Source organism: Lithobates pipiens, unplaced genomic scaffold (genome assembly GCF_037356315.1).
Source record: "Lithobates pipiens isolate NorthernLeopardFrog02 unplaced genomic scaffold, aLitPip1_a1.2 Scaffold_1, whole genome shotgun sequence".
In the NCBI taxonomy this organism is placed as follows: domain Eukaryota; kingdom Metazoa; phylum Chordata; class Amphibia; order Anura; family Ranidae; genus Lithobates; species Lithobates pipiens.
Window position 1 is genome coordinate 132,047,011 of NW_027507685.1, and position 19,037 is coordinate 132,066,047.

Here is a 19,037-nt window from a genome sequence, read left to right on the forward strand (position 1 = left end):
CCTTTCACACTGGGGCGCTCAGAGCGCTGGCGGTAAAGCGGCGCTATATTTAGCGGAGCTTTACTTTCATTTTAGCGGCGCTGATCCGCCACTAGCGGGGCAGTTTTAACCCCCGCTAGCAGCCAAAAAAGGGTTAAAACCGCCCGCAAAGTGCCGCTGCAGCGACGCTTTGCAGGCGGGTTTGGAGCGCTGCCCCATTGTTTTCAATGGGAAGGGGCGCTTTAGGTTCGGTACATACACCGCTCCTACAGCGCTCTAAAAAAGATGTGGCTTGCAGGACTTTTTTGACTGTCCTGCAAGCGCACCGCTCCAGTGTGAAAGCCCTCAGGGCTTTCACATTGGAGTGCACTGAGCGGCTCTTTCAGGGTGCTTTTTGCAGCCGCTATTTTCAGCACTTTAGCACCTGCAAAGCGCCTCAGTGTGAAAGAGGCCTTAGTGACTGGGGGATCGATTGATTGCTGCAGGCGGATCAAAAGAAAATCAAGCAGTGTAGGACTACCTATAAGCACTTCACAGCTGGTAAATAAACAGAGGAAGCTTTGCGTTATTGATTTGTTTTATTTCATAATAGGAAGAGAGGAGAGGGGCGTTTTGGATACAAAGGTGACCTGAAGTATAGTGAGGGATGGGTAAAGCTTGGGGTTCACTGGAAAGGATCTCATCTGTAAAACACAAAGGTCAGAGGTCACTTCAATACAGAACATTCACTTGCAGGTTATATTTAACACACAGTCAATACTGATAGAATCTGGACTGTTTAGAGCCATGGCTAGTAGTTATAGGAGGTGCTGGTTTCCTTCTGAAAGTACTATTATACTATTCTTATCCTCTAACTTTAATACTTTCAGTCACTGATCTGGAGAAAATATGTCTTGAAATTGGAGTGCCACCCAAAAATGGAACTTCTACTTTAAGTGATGGTGACCCCCTGACATGCCACATTTGTCATGTCTTTTTTTTTGGGGGGGTACCCAGTTTTTATGAGCACCCAGCTCCCACTTCCTCCTATGGCTCTGTGGCGCCGGAAGGAAGTTCACCTCTCCCCCCTCCCTCCTCCGCAATCTTCTGGGACATGTCACAGGTCCCAGAAGATTGCCCCGCCATTCACATCATGCATGCGCAGTGCGCACCTGGCTGTGAAGCCCACAGTTAGAATGCCGGAACCGTGGAGAGGGAGGGGAAGAGGAGCAGGGCTTCGTATGCCTGCATCGCTTGACCCTAGGACAGGTAAGTGTCTGATTATTAAAAATCAACAGCTACACTTTTTGTAGCTGCTGACTTTTAAATGGGTGGAACTCCGCTTGAAGAAGGCATTATATCAACCTGACAGCCAGGGAAATGCTATTTTTACAAGGATAGTTCAGTACAGAAACAATACACTGTCATGACAGCCATGCAAATGCCTGTCCCCGAATGCATACACATTGAGACCAGTGGTTCTTTTCGTGCAGCCGCTGTGTTCCAATAGGCACGACTGGGACTGCCTGCACATTATTCATTAAGGTCAGAGCTTTACTGTTACAGCCCATCCCTGTTCACTTTTTTTTTTTTGTAAGTTTAAAATGTCACAGTACATGTCATTCAAGTCACTGCACAGCAGTGTGTTGTGACATGTGATGCCAATGGCCCCACCTTTAAAGCAGAACTAAACCCACCTATTCTCAGAAGCTGAGGAAGCTGCCATCTTAGCCTCTGTTTGATCTGTAGGTGCCATGGTGCTACACAAGTGATCAGCAATGACACCAGCCTTTAATGGCTTGACAGTTCAGTTGAGCACTGCCAGAAGCACCCTAGTGCTGGTAAATGTAAAAGTGATCACTTGACATGCCTTGAATGTAACTTTTTGGGAAACAGTTAACAATTGGTAGGTTTAGTTTTGCTTCAAAGCAGAACTAAAGTTCCATTGTAAGAACAGCGAGCAGGCAGGCCTTTATTGCACAAAAGACATGCAATGTTTCCTGTGCAATAAAATGTCCTTGCCTGCTTGCCATCTCCTCTGGCACTGTAAACTGAGTTGCACATGCACAGCTCATCTTACAGCACCGTGAAGTTTCTAAATGCCAGGATGACTGGCTCTTGCACAGGAGTGATGTCATTCCACGCTAGGCAATAAGAGGCCTGAAGCCTAGCATCCAAAGTAAACTCTGGCACCAGTGAGGGACCATTGCATAGATGAAAATGAACCCTTTTGTTCTGCTTACACAAACAATACATATTCAAACCCCATCAGAACCTTTATAATGAAAATAAATCGGTATTTGTGTGGTCCCCGTTCCTCTAAAAGTCAGATGTAGGTGGAAGGATTCGAGAAATAAGCTGTGACTGGACACTCCTCCTCCCCAGCATATCATAGTATGAACTTGAGAAGCTGATCGGTTGGTTTGTCCAATACTGAATTTTAGATGCTTTCATTCATTTAGCCCAGTGTTAGTATGCAGTAGGTGTTTGTGAAATAAATAACAAACTTACCTACAATCATTTAGGGACACAAGTTGCTGTAAAGACAAGAGGTCAGAGGTCAGTTATAAAGAATATTGTAAGATCCATACTATATGTGCTATGCCATGTGCTTCTTTTCAAGGGTCACCGCATCAGAAACTCATATTTCACAATGTATGAGGCTCTCCCATAGCTCCGGACTGTGCCTGATTTGGAACAAAGTTCCTCTGTTCCTCTTCCCCCCTCATTTGTCCCTCATTTTGGTCTGATCTATATAGTTGTATATAAAATGCACATTTTTATCTTTGAAAAAGTGTTCCCCAGTGCTAAACCTTTCATACAATTTTTAAACGGCTACATTTGTAAATTTCAACAGCCGGTATAAAAGAATAGTAGGGTAAAGAAAAGCACTTGTGGGTTTACCTAATCAATTTTTTTAGTATAATTCTACTTTAAGGAGGCGTGACAGGGGGTGTGTCCTATGCCTACATTGTTAATAGGTGTCCCTCATTCCCATCTCAAAAAGTTGGGAGGTATGCTCTCCCCTAACTTGGAGTCTCACTCCTGTTTTGTTTTATATGTAACACAATCTACATGGAAAGAAAAGCAACAGATAAAGACACCCTTAAATGACCACAGCAGTTAGGAGGAGCTGGGAACTCCACTACAGAGATCTCCCCTCCATTATCCTCAAGTCTGAGAGTGGTTGGACTCCTCATCCTCTAAAATCCAAATATCAGTTTTAGGTTGCTTACTAAAAGAAAACCTTTACTACCAAAAAATGTGTCATTAAAAATCTGCAGTCTGTGTGACTGTCTGCATTGTGTGAAATCTGCACAGAGCTGGAGATCAAAGCTGCTATCCCCTACAGTGGGAGCTTCATATCTGCTGAGTTTGTTGTTGGCCCTTTTCCTTATTTCACTGAGAATGCTCAGGTGGTTATAAAGGCAGATGCTCAGACCTATCGGCTGGTCTGAAAAAAGCCATGGTAAGGTCTGGATGAACATGTCAAGAGCTAAGAATCTGTAAAAACAACTGCAAAGACAAAAAACACTTATTTTTCAGGAAGATTTTACCAATGATGCTGGCATGGGCTGAATAAATACAGAACACAGTAAGGCTCCACTAAAAGTCCTTAAATGGTATCTTGCCAACCTGTTTCTAAAAATTTTTTTTTTTTAAAAACAGCACGATTTCAAGAGAGGTGGATAGAACTGAAGATTGCCTGGGGAGTGAAGATCCACTTTAAATCCATTACTCATCATTGGATAGTCCAATAATATTATCAGGCTATCTTAATGCAATGCAGGTTAAGGCTGGCCATACATTATTACATTTTCTTATTCAATTTGCTTTAGATTTGCCTTCAACTATGTAGTACAAGGGCCTGCCTGATTGCATACAAATTGAAAGTGTTTAAATTTGACCTCATATTATATGGTTTTGGTAAATCTACAAGAAACGTGTTTAATGTATGGCCAGCCTTACACATGTGGGTTAGACACACAGACTGAGGTGAATGGCATCTTAAAGCCGAACTCCAGATTTAATTAACTTTAAATACTTAATTTAAACCAAAGTGGTCCAAACAAACCATTACCTTCACTAGTACATGTCAGTGCTGGAAGCCCTGTATATACTGTATGGAGCATCAGCTCCATACAGTATACAGCACGGTGTTCCAGCAGAGGTACAAGGACTTTCTGTCTCCTTCCTGGGACAAAATCGAGATGGGTTGAACACTGCTCAAGTAGCTTTACATTTTCGTTTTTTTATTTTTTTATTCTTTATTTCTTTACAGGAAAACAGAAATAAGTCAATAATAGCAATTACACGCTGCTTCCTAATTTCATAATTTTACGGTCATATTTCAAACAAAATAATCTTCAGATTTTAGATCTGTAATCCAGTTATTTTTATACACACATATCACTATCAATTCCTCTTTACAACCTCCTATTCTGAAGCCCCAAACTCAACGAGGGGCTTCTAAAACCAGCAATAACAAGCTGGCTCCAGCCCCTTTCCCCCCTCAGTGGCCTCCCTGTCCAGATAGGTTCAGGATCATATGCCTATATATCACCATTTTAATGTTCCCGGCTAAACTACTCCCTTTATTCCTCTCCGGTCAGCTTTTTTCTCTCTTCTGTTTGCAAGAATATCTCCCAAGACTCCCAAATTTGAGATATATGTTCTCTTCTATCCAGAGGCATAGGTGTCAAATTTTCCATTATCCCAATGCTTCTTACTTTATTGAGCCTCATGGATATCTGGGGTGCTCTTGGATCTTTCCAACACTTAGTGATGCAGCCTTTGGCTGCATTTACCAAGTGACTTATGATCGAATTTTTATATCTCTCCATTGGGATTTGTGAGCATTGCAGAAGGAAAAATGCCGGATCCTCAGGAATAGGATATTCAGTAAATAATTGGGTAATTCTCTGAACTTCTTGCCAGAACTGTCCAGAACATATGTGCTATAGTACCTCTCACTTGGCAGCCCCTCCAGCACCTATCTGATGTTTCTGGAGAGAATTTATTCATTAGTGAGGGGGTATAGTACCAACGCATTAATAATTTATAATTCAACTCCTGTGTCTTGCTAAGTTAGATGTATTATTTTCTGTCGTTGGTCTGTTGTAAAAATTTGTTCCAGATCTCTTTCCCACTTTCCCAAGCTTAGCATTCTAATGTCCTCCAGAGGGGCTGTCAACAGAGCATATATCTTGGAAATAACATGAGAGAGAGGCCCCTTTTCCTCACAATACCTCTCAAATTTTGTACATGGTTGTCTATAACTTTCCAGTGACCCCAATGTTTCCAGAAAATGTCTAATCCGTCATGCCTGTCGGAAAGGTATTTCATATTGTCCTCCTGGTTGCATTAGAAGTTCTATTGTTGGCCAGTTATCAGACCTTGAGAAATGCGAAGCTTGGAAGCATACTTTCTCTTTCAGTTTCCCAAATACTCCTGGCTCTGGGCCAGATGGGACATTTGGATTACCCAAAATAGGATACAGGGGTGAGTTTAAAGATGAAAATTTAAGATATCATTACCATGCTGAATGTCTACTTTCCGAACTCGAACCACTTAGGTTTTATGAGAGCCTTGGCCCCTATACTTCTGGAGGCTAGTGAGGGGGTGCTCTTGATGGGTGGGGATCTCAACTACGCTCAGGAACCACTGGTGGACGTGTCCAGGGGGGCGTCACACCTTACTTATTCCTGCCTCAAAAAACTGAGGGTGGAACTACATGGTCTGAACTTGATTGATCCTTGGAGGGTCCTGCACCCGGCGGAGAGGGATTATACTTGCTTCTCCCCGGTGCATCATACTTACTCCAGGATTGATTGCTTTCAGATCCGACATAAAGACCTCCCCATGGTGACTTCTGCCCAGATTGACCATATTTCTTTCTCGGATCACGCCCCAATACATTTGACTCTGGCTTGGGACTTGGACGTCCGCTCGCCCCCCACTTGGCGGCTCAATGAATCCTTGCTGCAGGACCCTGACACTCGGACAGAGATAGGGGAGACACTTAAGTGTTATTTTCGGGAGAACGTAGACCCGGCCTTGAGCCCTTCGAGCGTGTGGGAGGCACATAAGTGTGTAGTGAGGGGGGTGTTGATTCGGATTGGAGCTCAGAAAAAACGGGAGAGAAATAGGCAAATTGAAGCATTGATCAGGGAGGTGCGCTCTCTTGAACTTCTGCATAAGAGGTCTCTAGCGGCAACTCATTTGGAGGCCCTGGCCCGGGCCAGGGAGAACCTGCGGGGCCTTCTGTATCAGAAGACGGTTTCTCGGTTGGCTTGGGCGAAACGTTCATTTTTTGAATATTCCAATAAGCCTAGTGCGATGCCGGCGAGAGCCCTTCGGGGTCCAAGACAGCGCACCTTTATCCCCTATATTACTACTAGACAGGGCTCTAGGGTTAATACGTCTAAGGACATGGCGAGGGAATTTTTTGACTATTACCAGGACCTTTATAATCTCCACAGGGGGGAGAGCGCAGAAGCAATCGTGTCTAGACAGGTGGCGGCAGGTGAGTACGTCGGGGCCTCTGGGATGCCGACTCTTCCTGCGGAGGTCTGTGACTCCCTGGAGGTGGACATTTTCGCAGAGGAATTTCAGGTGGCACTGGCTCAAATGGAGCCCCGGAAGGCACCAGGACCTGACGGCCTCACTTTGTCGTACTACCGCACTTACACGGACCTTCTAGCACAGCACTTCCTGCGGACGTTTAATGCTGCGAAGAGGGGCGATGGACTGCATATAGACTCGCTTAGGGCATACATATCCTTGCTTCCCAAGGAAGGCAAGGACCTGTCGCAGTGTGGGAGCTTCCGCCCAATCGCACTCCTGAACGTTGATTTGAAGCTTTTCGCGAAGATCCTTGCCAACCGATTAGCACCTCATATCCCGAATTTAATACACTTCGATCAAGTGGGGTTTGTCCCCATGCGAGAAGCCCGAGACAATACGACTCGGGTCCTCAACTTGATTCATGCAGCTCGGGTGGGGGGGAGGCCCTTTCTACTGCTTTCCACCGACGCGGAGAAGGCCTTTGACAGAGTGGCCTGGCATTTTTTGCGGGCCACTCTGTCCCATATCGGCCTGGGCCCATGTATGCAGGGCTGGATAGCGACGTTATATTCCAAACCCTCGGCGGCTATGCGCGTGAACGATTGGCGCTCTGACTTTTTTCCAATTACGAATGGGACGAGGCAGGGTTGCCCCCTGTCCCCCCTTATTTTTATTTTGACACTAGAACCCTTCATGTGCCATATACGCAATGATCCAAACATAACCGGTTTTCGGAAGCCCTCGGCCCACCACAAGCTCGCGGCCTACGCGGATGATTTAATTTTTTTTGTTTCCACTCCCCATGTCTCCCTTCCGAATATTTTGGAAGCACTCCGCGTATACGGAGCCTTGTCGAATTACAAGGTCAATTGCGCCAAGTCCGCAGTCCTGAACGTCTCTGTCCCTGACGCGGAGACTCGTGGTCTTCGCTCGGCTTTCCAATTCCCCTGGGCAGCTGATTCTATTAAATACTTGGGGATCAATGTTACTTTGGACCCGGCGCAATTGTACCTGAATAATTATACCCCCCTGTTGCACAGGCTGAAGTCCGACTTGGAGAGATGGCACTCCCTGGCGTTAACCTGGTTTGGGCGTTGCAGCGCCTTTAAAATGACGGCGCTGCCTAGGATCCTATATATTTTACAGACTGTGCCTATTCGCGTTCCTCCGAGATTCTTTGCGCAGTTGCAGATCCTCCTTAGGAATTTCATCTGGGCGCGGAGGCCTCCCAGGGCCAAACTCCAGACCCTTGCTAGACCCAAAGACCAAGGGGGGGTGGGTCTCCCCGATTTGTGTAGGTATTACAGGGCGACTCTGCTGACTAGGGTCGTGGATTGGCATTGCCACGGCCCACACAAACAGTGGGTGAAGATGGAGATGGAGGATGCGTCCATCCCTCTCTTGACCTCCCCGTGGCTCCTGGCATCCCCACCCAGGGATCTGCGGGACCACCCGCTCATCGGGGCAACACTGGCAGTGACGAGGAGGTTATTCCGTACCACCGATATCTCGCCCCTCCCTTCCCCAATGACCCCGATAGTGGGGAATCCGGAATTTCCCCCGGGGTTCACTAACAAACGATTGCGGCAGCTGGTGGATTCGGGTAAGCACCGATTGCGAGGGGCGTGGCCTGCTGGGGATCTCCCGAGTCTACAGGCTGTGGCGGGACTTACAGAGCCACCACTCGACGCGTACAGCGCATACCAACTCCGGCACTTCTTACTGGCGATCCAAAAGACCCCCTATGTGCCCAGAGGCCTTACCCCTTTCGAGACGTTGTGTCATGAAACGGAACCTGTGCGGCACTCACTCTCCTTGATATATACTCTATTGGCTTCTCTAGATGGGGGATCACCACCTGCGTACATTCACCAGTGGGAAAAGGACCTGGGTACCCGTTTCACCCCGCAGCAGATAGGGAAGATATTGCTTTTGACCCACAAAGCTTCCATCGCTAGTTATATTCAGGAGTCGGGATACAAAATAGTCTCCCGATGGTATAGGGTCCCATACCTCCTGAACAAGATGAATAACTCAATCCCCAACAACTGTTGGAGATGCCAATCTGCGGCGGGGACTATGGTCCATATCTTGGTCATGCCCTGCGTTAGGCACATTCTGGAATGATGTGGCGGCGACAATTAAAAAACCGACGTCGGTAGACTTACAGGGTGACCCGGCGGCGTGCCTACTCCATCTGACGAAAAGACCTGTGCAAAAATATAAACAGACTTTGACAATGCAACTCTTGAACGCAGCGCGGGTATGCATCCCTGCAATGTGGAGGCAATCTCGGCCCCCGTCTAGGGCCCTGTGGTTTTCCAAAATCAATTTTATCCTCCGTATGGAGGAATTGACTGCCACCCTCCACAATACAGAAGAAAAATTCTGCGAGAAATGGAGACCTTGGAGGTACTTTACAGGTACAACGGAATACCTGCGGGAGAGGGTATCTGCTGCCGACTCGGGGACCGATTAGAGGCTCCTGTCATTATTAGTGCATGCGGAGATGGGTGTGCTGCTCTAGCCCTGGAGGTAGAGGTGGGCTTTCGTGGGGCCCCCTTATACTTGCTCCCCCCCCCTTTTTTTTTTTTTTTTTTTTTCTCCCTCCTCTTTTCTTTCTCTTTCTTTCTCTGTCTATCTTTTCTGACCGACTCAATTTTGACCTAAACAGGTCTGTGGTATGTCTTGCGGACCCATAGTGTCCGTATAGCCGTTACAATGGTGAGGGTCTGTGGATGTTTGCGAGAGGGGTGTCGCGTGGTTCACGTACACCCCCCTCGGCCTGTTACTCTAAATGTGTAGGAGGATATTGTTTTTTTTCATCATAGGTTCACGACTACAAATACCTCTTATATGTGAGACTGTTTATGAATATGCATACTTCTTTCTAGTGTATGTTTATGGTCATGATGTGCAGGACCAGGTTTATTTGTGATTGTTTTGCTTACTGTATCTGTCCTGCTTTGAAAACTGAATAAAGGAATTAAAAAAAAAAAGATGAAAATTTAAGATTCCTAATAACCTTTGATCCTACCCGAAGTGTGGGCCCTATCAAAGGATGTAATTTTAAGAGGGAGGGTAAGGCAGCGAAGCACCATATGACTCTATTTAATGGAATTGAACTTTCTTGTTGTTCAGTGGTGATCCACAATTTACCATCTCCATGCCGGCACCAATCGATTATTCTACCTAGCTGGACAGACTGATAATATTTATATAGATCAGGTGCCGCTATTCCTCCTGCTTCTTTAGATAGGGTCATCAAGCTTCTGTTAATCCTTGGGCGCTTACTCGCCCAAATACATTTTGTAAAGACCGCTCGAATTTGACTAAAGAAAGCCAATGGAACAGAAACTGGTAGTGCCTCATTTTCAGTATATTACATCTCCCGAACCATGTCTGGCTTTACTCTATCTATCTAATAATATTTTAACTTCTCTGAGTAGGGGTAGAAAATTCCGGGCATTCTATGCTTCCCCCTCATAGGCTTTGTTCTCTCCCAATTCCCAGTCTTGTCGTCTTTTTCCTCCTTCCTTTTTTTTTTTTCTTCTTTTCTCCCTAAAATTCTCCAAAGTTATAAGAACAAAATCAATATAGCTATGGATAAAAAGTGGAGCTAAAAGGGACTAAAATAAGTGGTGTGGACATTGGGGGGGGGGGTTGGGTTTGGCTGGAGGGCGGTAGGGGGAATAGTTAGGGGAAAAGAAGAGGGCAAGCAAATAATAATAATACTATAGCTACTATTTTATATATCGCAATCTAAAACGAAATTTTGTTTTGTAGATTGCTTGGATGTTTAAAGAAAAAAAAATAATAATTCCGGGCATAGATATCTGTTAAAGTGGTTGTAAACACTTACAACACACTTTGACCTACAGGTAAGCCTTAATCTAGGCTTACCTGTAGGTCAAAGTGTGTCCAAGAGGTCCAAGAAATATCTCCTAAACCGTGTTGCCGAAAGACAGGCACCGCTGTCTACGGCGTGCAAGCGCACTGTTCGCGCAGCGGTCAACGGGGATATGCCACGAGTGGCGGCTCCCGTGCGCATGGGCGGGAGTGACGTCATCGCGGCTTCGACGAATGACAGTGGCGGAGCAGCGAGACCCACTGAGAAGATGGATGCGGCGGATTACAGGGGACAGCGGTGACTTCGCTGGCTCCTGTGTCAGGTAAGTGACACATAATGGACTACTATGCGATGCATAGTAGTCCATTATGCTTTAGCTTTGCAGGGAATGAAAGAGGAAGTAAACTCATCAGGGTTTACTTCCTCTTTAACCTAGGTGGAATCTGTATTCCTAAGTATTTTAATGCCCTTTGATGTCCACCTAAGCTTAAAGTTGTTCTCTAGGCTCATTTGTATTTGTCTTTCAGGGACACCCCCATCGCCTCCGACTTGCCATAATTTACCTTAAAATTCGACAGAGCTCCGTAAAAGACTTTATATTCCTGTTTTCCTAAAGGGATACCTCTGATATCAGGGTTCTGTCGGATTCTATTTAATAAAGGCTTCAACGTCAAAGCAAACAGGAGGGGAGATAGGGGGCATCCCTGGCGCATCCCATTGAATATTGAAAATTTTTCTGAATGTGCCCCATTAGCTTTCACCAGGGCTTGTGGTGTGGAATATATCGGCTATACAGTGTAACATTGGAACCCCCCCGTTGTAGTGTTGCCTTAGATTTATCCTCTCCAGTAACCCCACTGTCTGTTCCTCTCTGGCCCTCTTTATTCCAGACCCATGTTTCCTCTAATTACTGCCTTATGAGCTTCCCATATTAGCCCCAAATCAGTTTCCCCATTATCATTGATTTGAAAATAAGAATTCATTTCTTTAGTCAGATCCTCTCTGATTTCAGGATACTGCAATTGGCTTTCATTTAAGCGCATCTCCATTCCATCCTTTGAGTTGCGCCCGTCAGGGATATCCTAATTGTAACTGGCGTATGGTTATATTTCCTATTAGTATATCCTGTACCATCGAGAGTATCTGTTGTGGTATTAAAAAGAAATCAATTTGTGAGTATGATTGATGGAGGTTAGAGAAATATGTAAAATCCCTCTCTTCTGAATGAAAGGCCCGCCAGGCGTCTATTAATTGGAATTCTTCTAGCTTCCAAGAAAACCTTTTCCTAATTTCATTAGAAACTGAAGATGTTCCATTAGAGGGTATCTAATTGATGATCTAGGGGGGACGTTGAAGTCCCCCCCCCCCCCCTCCTCATGATCAATTTTCCCTCCTTAAATTCCATTAGTTTGGACAGAACTTTATTCAAACAACTATCTTGATGTACATTTGGGGCATTCATGGTTTTTAAAGTCTGTTCCTATAAAACATTTGAGAAAAATATATCTTCCCCCTATGTCCGGGCATTTATCCAACAACGACCAAGCAATGCGATTGGAGATTAAGATGGCTACCCCTTTGGTTTTGGCTTCCTGGTTCGAGGCGTGATATACGTTTGGAAAATATCTGTTTTGAAGATGGGGAATGCTCCCCTCTCCAAATGTGTTTCTTGCACCATACCCACATCAGTTTTGAGACGTTTAAGGTCATTTAGTAACATTTTAAGTTTTTCTGGAATATTAAGCCCTCTAGCATTTAATGATGTAACGCATAACCCCTCCATCCTATCCTGGACCTGGGCGACTACTGATAAAAAAAAAAAACCCCAAGGGGAATAGCTAACCTAAATTTCCCAGCACCTACCTAGGGTACTTCGTTTCCCGTAGGTGTTGGAAATGGGGGTTACTAGCTAAAGCCTGAGTTGGCGATGCAATTCACCCTATACCTTCAGCCCTTCCCTATATACTTTTATCCCTTAAAGCGGCCTCTATATATTCTTTTCTTTTATCCCTCCACGCTCCTCCTACTATTCAATTTTACCTAATCCTTTATATAAACAGCTCTTCCACTTTCCTACCCTATGTTTCCCTTCCCCTTACCATCTGTCACTAACCCCTCTATCAGTATCAGTTTTTCAATATCCACCCCAGCAATCTGAGAAAAAAGGTTTTACATCACAACAAGCACATCAATGGCACATTATCGTTGTATTAAACCATTTCCCCTCCTCCCTCCTCCCTCCCCAGGTTGCTTCTATCATTTATCAACCCAACAAACCGTTTTAAACCTGACATATTTAAAGAAAAAAGGAAAAAAAAAGAAGGGAGAGTGGGACCCCTATTCGACAGGACAGCTTTACATTTTCTGAATGAGTACAAGACTTCCTTAGATAGGCTGAGGTGGTAATCGTGATGTCATCTGCCCGCCTCTCCACCTCAGCCAATTAGAGGAAGATTTGTATTCATTCATAAAACACCTGTGAATGGCTGAACAGCACTCAGTCCGACTCAGTTTTGTTCTAGGAGAGGGATGGGATGTCTCTGTCCAGCTGTTGTAACACAGCACTGTATACTGTATGGAACTAAGGCTACATACAGTTTATACAACACTTGTAGCATGTGGACAGGGCCACCTTGCCCGTGCACATGGGGGTACCTCTTCTCATTTACTTACTCATCAATGCCTGGGACCAGGCGAGGCTGCGTTCATGTGAGAGTCTACAATAAGGAAGAACTATGGCTTAGAGATGAGCCACACACCGTGTGCAGCCGATGTGACCTATAGAGTCTCTCTGTAAAACATGCTATCCCGTGTCACTACACACCTTGACTTACAGTGTTGCATTTAGGAGGGACACCGCAGACCCCGTGCCCTCTGCCAAGTTAACCCCCTGTTATGGACTTCCTCTTCTACCCCATGTGTGCTTCAACAGGCCCTGTTCTTTAAAGCGGACGTCACTCACCTGTCCCACAATCCAGCGATGCAGCCGCTCCTCTCCCTTTCCATTGAAACTGTGGGCACCCGGCCGTGCAACCTCACGTCCGGGCGCGCACTGCACATGTGCGAGTCGTGCTGCGCTCTCCCAGTGGACAGACAATCTTCTGGGACCTGTGGCGTGTACCAGAAGATTGCCGAGAGGGAGGGGGCCACCTAATGGGAGAGGAGGAGTAGCCTAGGCAGCCCGTAGTTGGAAGCAGGAAGTGGGACAGGAAGTCCCACTCAAAACTAAGCACCCACCCCCCAAAGAAAAATTACATGCCAAATGTTGAATATAAGGGGGCGTGGAGTGCTTAAAGCATACATTTTACTTTTGGGTGGAACTCCGCTTTAATACGCCATGTATCACCATGCACCCCTTTCAGACCAAGCTCAAGGAACTTTACTAAAAGCTTCTGCAAGGTTACAGGAGAAAGAGCAAAACTCAGTCCTCCTAACTAACTCTTTGGTAGCTGCCCAGGCATACCTGTACAGTTATGAGTCCATAAAAGGTCCATTGCTGGTGGTTCCTCAGGTGGGTATACACGCTGGTTATGAGGTCTACTTTGAAGCTGGTTCCCATGTGGTCCTCTCCAGGCTCTCTGAATGCAGCCTTCCCCCTATTTAGAGTACCACAGAAAGGAGGGAAGACCCCCAAAAAAGCCTGGAAAACCGACAGACCCCACATTAACTCTTTCCCCTACCTGGGCAACACAAATGCCCTTACTTACATAGCCTGCCTACAAGCGGGTGCATCTATTAGTGAAGGAAATCATTTTAAAGTGACAGCTGTTATTTTGTTTCACTTTTCACAATGACCCAAAATCTGGGCCTGTGAAAATGCATGACACTTTATTTTCTGGTTCCACACCATCCTCTGTGGTTCTCAGAGGGAAGTTTAACACCCCATAATGATGAAACACAGGACTGCAGTGTACTCAGCAGCACTCTGAAAGGCCTCCTGATTCTGGTTGTAATGAATAATACAAATTTAGTATTGAACTTCTTGAATTTAGCATAGTTGCATTGTTTACCGGAATTTAGTTTAGCTTTTGCTTACTGCTTAGAAATTCCCTTGTATTTTTTATGCTCAGCACAGTTCACAGAACATTACATATGACAAACAGCTCCAGTTCATGTGTCATAGTTACCTTTAGTATGGAATCTGATATATTGCTCCTTCTTGAGGCCCACCTTCTCAATGTGATCTTCAAAGTGCTTAATTTTATCTTCAGGAACCGTGTCTTTCCTCCCTGTAAGAGAAAAGTTATTGATACGTAAAGCATATCATTCAAGGTGCCGAAATGGCAAAGCACTTTTTTTTTTTTTTTAAGAATGGGGAGGGGTCTGACTTTGTGTGGGCATTAACACACACAGTCTGAGTAGGATTCAAGAATTTGTACTGAAGTAATGCAAAAAACAGTTCACAACAACCCAATCGGAAACACTCACAGATTCCAACAGCATGTAGAAAACAGGTTCCAGCCAAACTGACCACACCTGTTAGGAGGGGCAGAATTCAGCCTGACCATCTCATGCCCAAATGGGAAGAGGTCCAGAGAAGTTGCGATCCCTATACTTTCCCTACTTGTTAGGAACCTGGCCGCTAGTTCTGTCCCTAACAGACAAAGTACCTGTCCCTACTCTACCCACTCACAAATGCACTCCAAGCCTGGATATCCAGGCCTTTAAATAGGCTCTGCCTGACCCAAGATGGCTGCCAGGGTCACGTGGGGCAGCAGCATCCACTCATCTTCCCCATAGAAACCAATTACCTTTCATTTGTTTTTGTTCAAGGTTAATTGAACAAGCTGAAGTTAGAAGCTGAATGATTACCGTTCACAGCTGCACCAGATTTTGTACTCTCCACTTTGAGTGAATCAACCTGTGTGACATATACTGTACTTAAACTGACGGTAATAAGTGATATATCCTAACAATTTAGCAAACTAGTCAAATGGTTTACACGGAATATTGTGCCTTCCATAGGTGTCTCCAGGGGCTGGCTATTGAGGCTTTAGCCCAGAATCTGGAGCCTATAGCCCCGAGTGTCTTGCCACAGGGCCCCTGCCTAGCCAGTGGTTCGTGGCTACAGCAGGCAGGCTGCATTCGAGGTGGATGAGAGGAGAGAGACGAGCGAGCGGACAAGCAGACATTACATCATCTCTTTCCACCCACTCCACGTCAACACTCTTCCGCCCTTACAGCTGGGTCATTTCAATGTGGGAGTGATGTGCGGCTGGGAGCAGAGAGATGACATCATCTCTCACTGCCCGCCACACATCAGCGCTCTTCCGCCCTCACAGCGTGGGCCTCTTCAATGTCGAAGGTACGGCAGGGAGCAGAGAGACTACATCATATGTCACTGCCTGCCCCGCATCTCTGCTCTACTGCCCTCACTAAATGGACCAGTGCTACTAGCCTGCCACCAATGCAGCAACAATGCACATTTGGTGGCGCTGGCATGGCAAGTGACAATCCACATCAGTTGGAAAGTGACAATTTGCTAATGGTGGCAGGTGACGTGGCAAGTGACGTCTGCAAATGGTGGCAGGTCACATGGCAAGTGACAATCTGCATCAGGTGGCAGGTCACATGGTAAGTGACAATCTGAAAATGGTGGCAGGTCACATGGTAAGTGACAATCTGAAAATGGTGGCAGGTGATGTGGCAAGTGACAATCAACATCTACTGGCAGATGACAGTGGCAAGTTAAAAAGCTGCATCTGGTGACAGGCGACAGTAGCAAGTGACATGCTGCATCTGGTGGCAGGAGATGTGGTGAGTGACATGCCCAAGGCTCCCACTGGTTCGGCATTATGGTGAGTTGAATCACTTCATTATATATTACAATGTAACAATAGAAACAATGCGCTTCGATCACCTGACACCCTATCAACCATGGTGCCATGATGATTGAAACGCCAACACCAGCCTTTGCCCGCAAAAAATTGCTTACCGCCAGTGTGCCCCCCGGGCCTGCAAAGTGGCTGGTGACCACTGCTATGGGGTCTACCCCCAGATCTTTTGCAGACCTAACAATGCCTGTATTATACTGCATGTATGCTTACCGAAAAGTTTAACAGTTACACAGACTTCCGCACCCATCTGGATCTTTGTAAATTCCATTAAAAATGTGTCATAGTCAGTTGCTGCAATGATGGTGTCACTATCCCCTTGTTCTGTGTGGAAAGAAGAATAAAGAATACTGTGTGGTCGTGTTAGATAAATGGTAACCCTGTCACAAAACAAGGCAATTTAAAGAGATACAAGCTGCTGAAATTAAATGCAAGTCTTCTTTAAGCTACATTCACACAAGCGTCGGGGGTAGGCCAGGTGCAGCCATTTGTGAGAATCAGTAGTTTCTTGCCGGTGGTTGTAAATGCTGCCTGAACACAATGTGTGTGACCACAGCAACTGTGAGCAGTGTCTGTCAGATTTGGACTCTGTACACTTGAATGCACTGTCAATGTTTGCATGTAACTGCTCACCTGAGTGGTCACATATGAATAGAGTCTCCGACCAACCCTGGATTCAGACAGTGTGCCTCCTCCAGGGTTGGCGATTCTGTGAAGTTCTACCCACACACCAACTGGCTGCAGCTAAGCCAACAATTTATATGCAGCCATAGCACAGTGTGTTGCTGCATCCAGAGGCAGGTTTAGTCACCTCTGAATCTAGCAAACTATTCACGTCCATGTGAATGTAGCTGTAATGTGATGGACAATCTTATTAGCCGATGGAGGTTTTGGTGGCAACCATGTCTTTATTGATGTCTTAGGACTCATTCACAAAGCCAATTACTTGCATAGCTCATGCAGGGCCATGTTTTGTCAGCACGGGGATGCACAAGTGTTGGCTGCATGTCCATGCGGGCAGATTTATAGTTGTCTATTTGGACACTCGGCTGCATGGACACAGCTGCTTGTCCCATTGTGACATCTGTCCTCTAACCCCCCCCCCCCCCCGGGTGCTTTTGCGGCTATGCACCTGCACAGATGTCACATTGGGAAACTGCAGCTGTATCCATGCAGCCGTGTGTCCCAATAGACATTTATGGGTCTGCCAGCATGGGGATGCACGCAACACGCATACATCCGTATCTGATGGCTTGGTGCCAGATACCACAGCATACCTTCAGAGGTCTTGTGGAGTCCACCATGCTGTGAGGGGATGCTATGTTTATATTGGAAGCCATAACTAGAACAAGCTGTCATGACAAATCTAATACTGCCTATGGTTTGGTATTAAGCTGATTAACAGGTTGTTGTCATATTGGAGGGTGCCCCCACAGGCTGGGCTGAGGCTTGATGTGTGCTCCCATGTCTTTGGCTGACACCCAGGATGCAGTGTAGGATAAAATGATGTTTTATATACATCATCACAACAAAATACAGGAGAAATTCTGTTTGAGCTTCTTGGAGGCTCTGATGAAGTGGGGTGTCCGGAGAAACACGTAGGCCACTGCATCAACCTAAAATTGTATTGTATTTATTGGATATTTGTTTATGTATATGTGCAATGATCACTTTTTTTTTCTCAAAATGTTTTTATTGGAATTTTATAACATACAGAAATTGCCATAAACAATAAATTCTTGAACAGAGGCAAAATACAGTAACCATACAGGCTAAGCAGTTGAAGTCACAATTACTGGCAACTATTCACCTGTATACTTCACACTTCTTTTGAGAAATTGTGTCTTATATCCTATCGCTGAATGATTTTGGGTGCATGTGTTCTCTAATGTGCTAGAAGAACTGTGATTAGGCGGAGGTGTTATTAAGTGTATCTATTGGATAGTTCACTGCATAGCCTAGGAAGATGGCATAGTGAAGAAAGTATGGCTAGTATTATGTAACAGCACTCTGATGAAACAGTGCGGTTCTCCTACTCAGTGGGTGGTATAACTAACAGCTGTATTGGGAGCTAGACTTTTGGCCCATCGGAGATGTTGTCTAGATTAGCGTAAATGCCTGTGAAACTAGAGGGAGGAAGGGTGGGTCAAGGCGTAGGTGAATATGGGGAGGGTAGGGTAATGGCTGGTGTTTTAGGTTCCCTTTGTCTACTCTGGCCCTCCAGCACCATCTAGTGCATAAGTTGTTTGTATTCGAGAGTTGAAATGAAGTGAAACCAGCAGGCCCAGGTCGTGGTAAATTTGGCAGGTCGATCATGAGCTTGATGGATTAGGTCTTCTATTTCTGCCGTTTTGCCGATTTGTTGCAACCATTCCACTATGGTCGATGGATCGGAGGAGCGCCATTTGGATGGTATACACAGTTTGGCTGCGTTAACCATGTGCATAGCTAACGATCGGAAGTATGATCATTTGGGAATCGAGGGTAGGTTCAAGAGAAATTGTGCAGGTGTAAATGCAAGGTCATATGTTGTTATGTGCTTAATCAATCTGTGGACCTCTGTCCAAAATGTCTGAAGTGTGGGGCATGTCCACCAGATGTGTATGCATGGCCCCCACTCTGTCTCTACATCTCCAACATTGGGGAGAAAGGTTTGGCGATATCCAGCTTAATTTGAGAGGGGTTCTGTACCATTGAGACGCTATCTTTTATATGCGTTTTCTTGCGTATAAGTGTTGAGGGAGCCCTTGTGTGTGAATGTATGTATGGTATCCCAGTCCGATTGTGTAAGTTTCTTGGATAGATCTTGGTCCCACTTATTTTTAGTC

General features: G+C 45.6%; 1 protein-coding gene across 1 annotated transcript in view; it reads right to left on the bottom strand.

Moving 5' to 3' along the window:
* Positions 1–538: 538 nt before the first annotated feature.
* LOC143974989 (olfactory protein) overlaps positions 539–19,037 on the bottom strand; it is a 41,131-nt gene continuing 22,632 nt past the window's right edge. Inside the window, exons 4-7 of the mRNA XM_077476899.1 lie at positions 16,423–16,533; positions 14,503–14,604; positions 2,470–2,495; positions 539–662 (exon numbers count right to left, since the gene is read on the bottom strand). Of these exons, the coding sequence (XP_077333025.1) occupies positions 2,476–2,495; positions 14,503–14,604; positions 16,423–16,533 (233 nt within the window). The 3' untranslated portion in view covers positions 539–662; positions 2,470–2,475. The remainder of the gene's footprint in view (positions 663–2,469; positions 2,496–14,502; positions 14,605–16,422; positions 16,534–19,037) is intronic.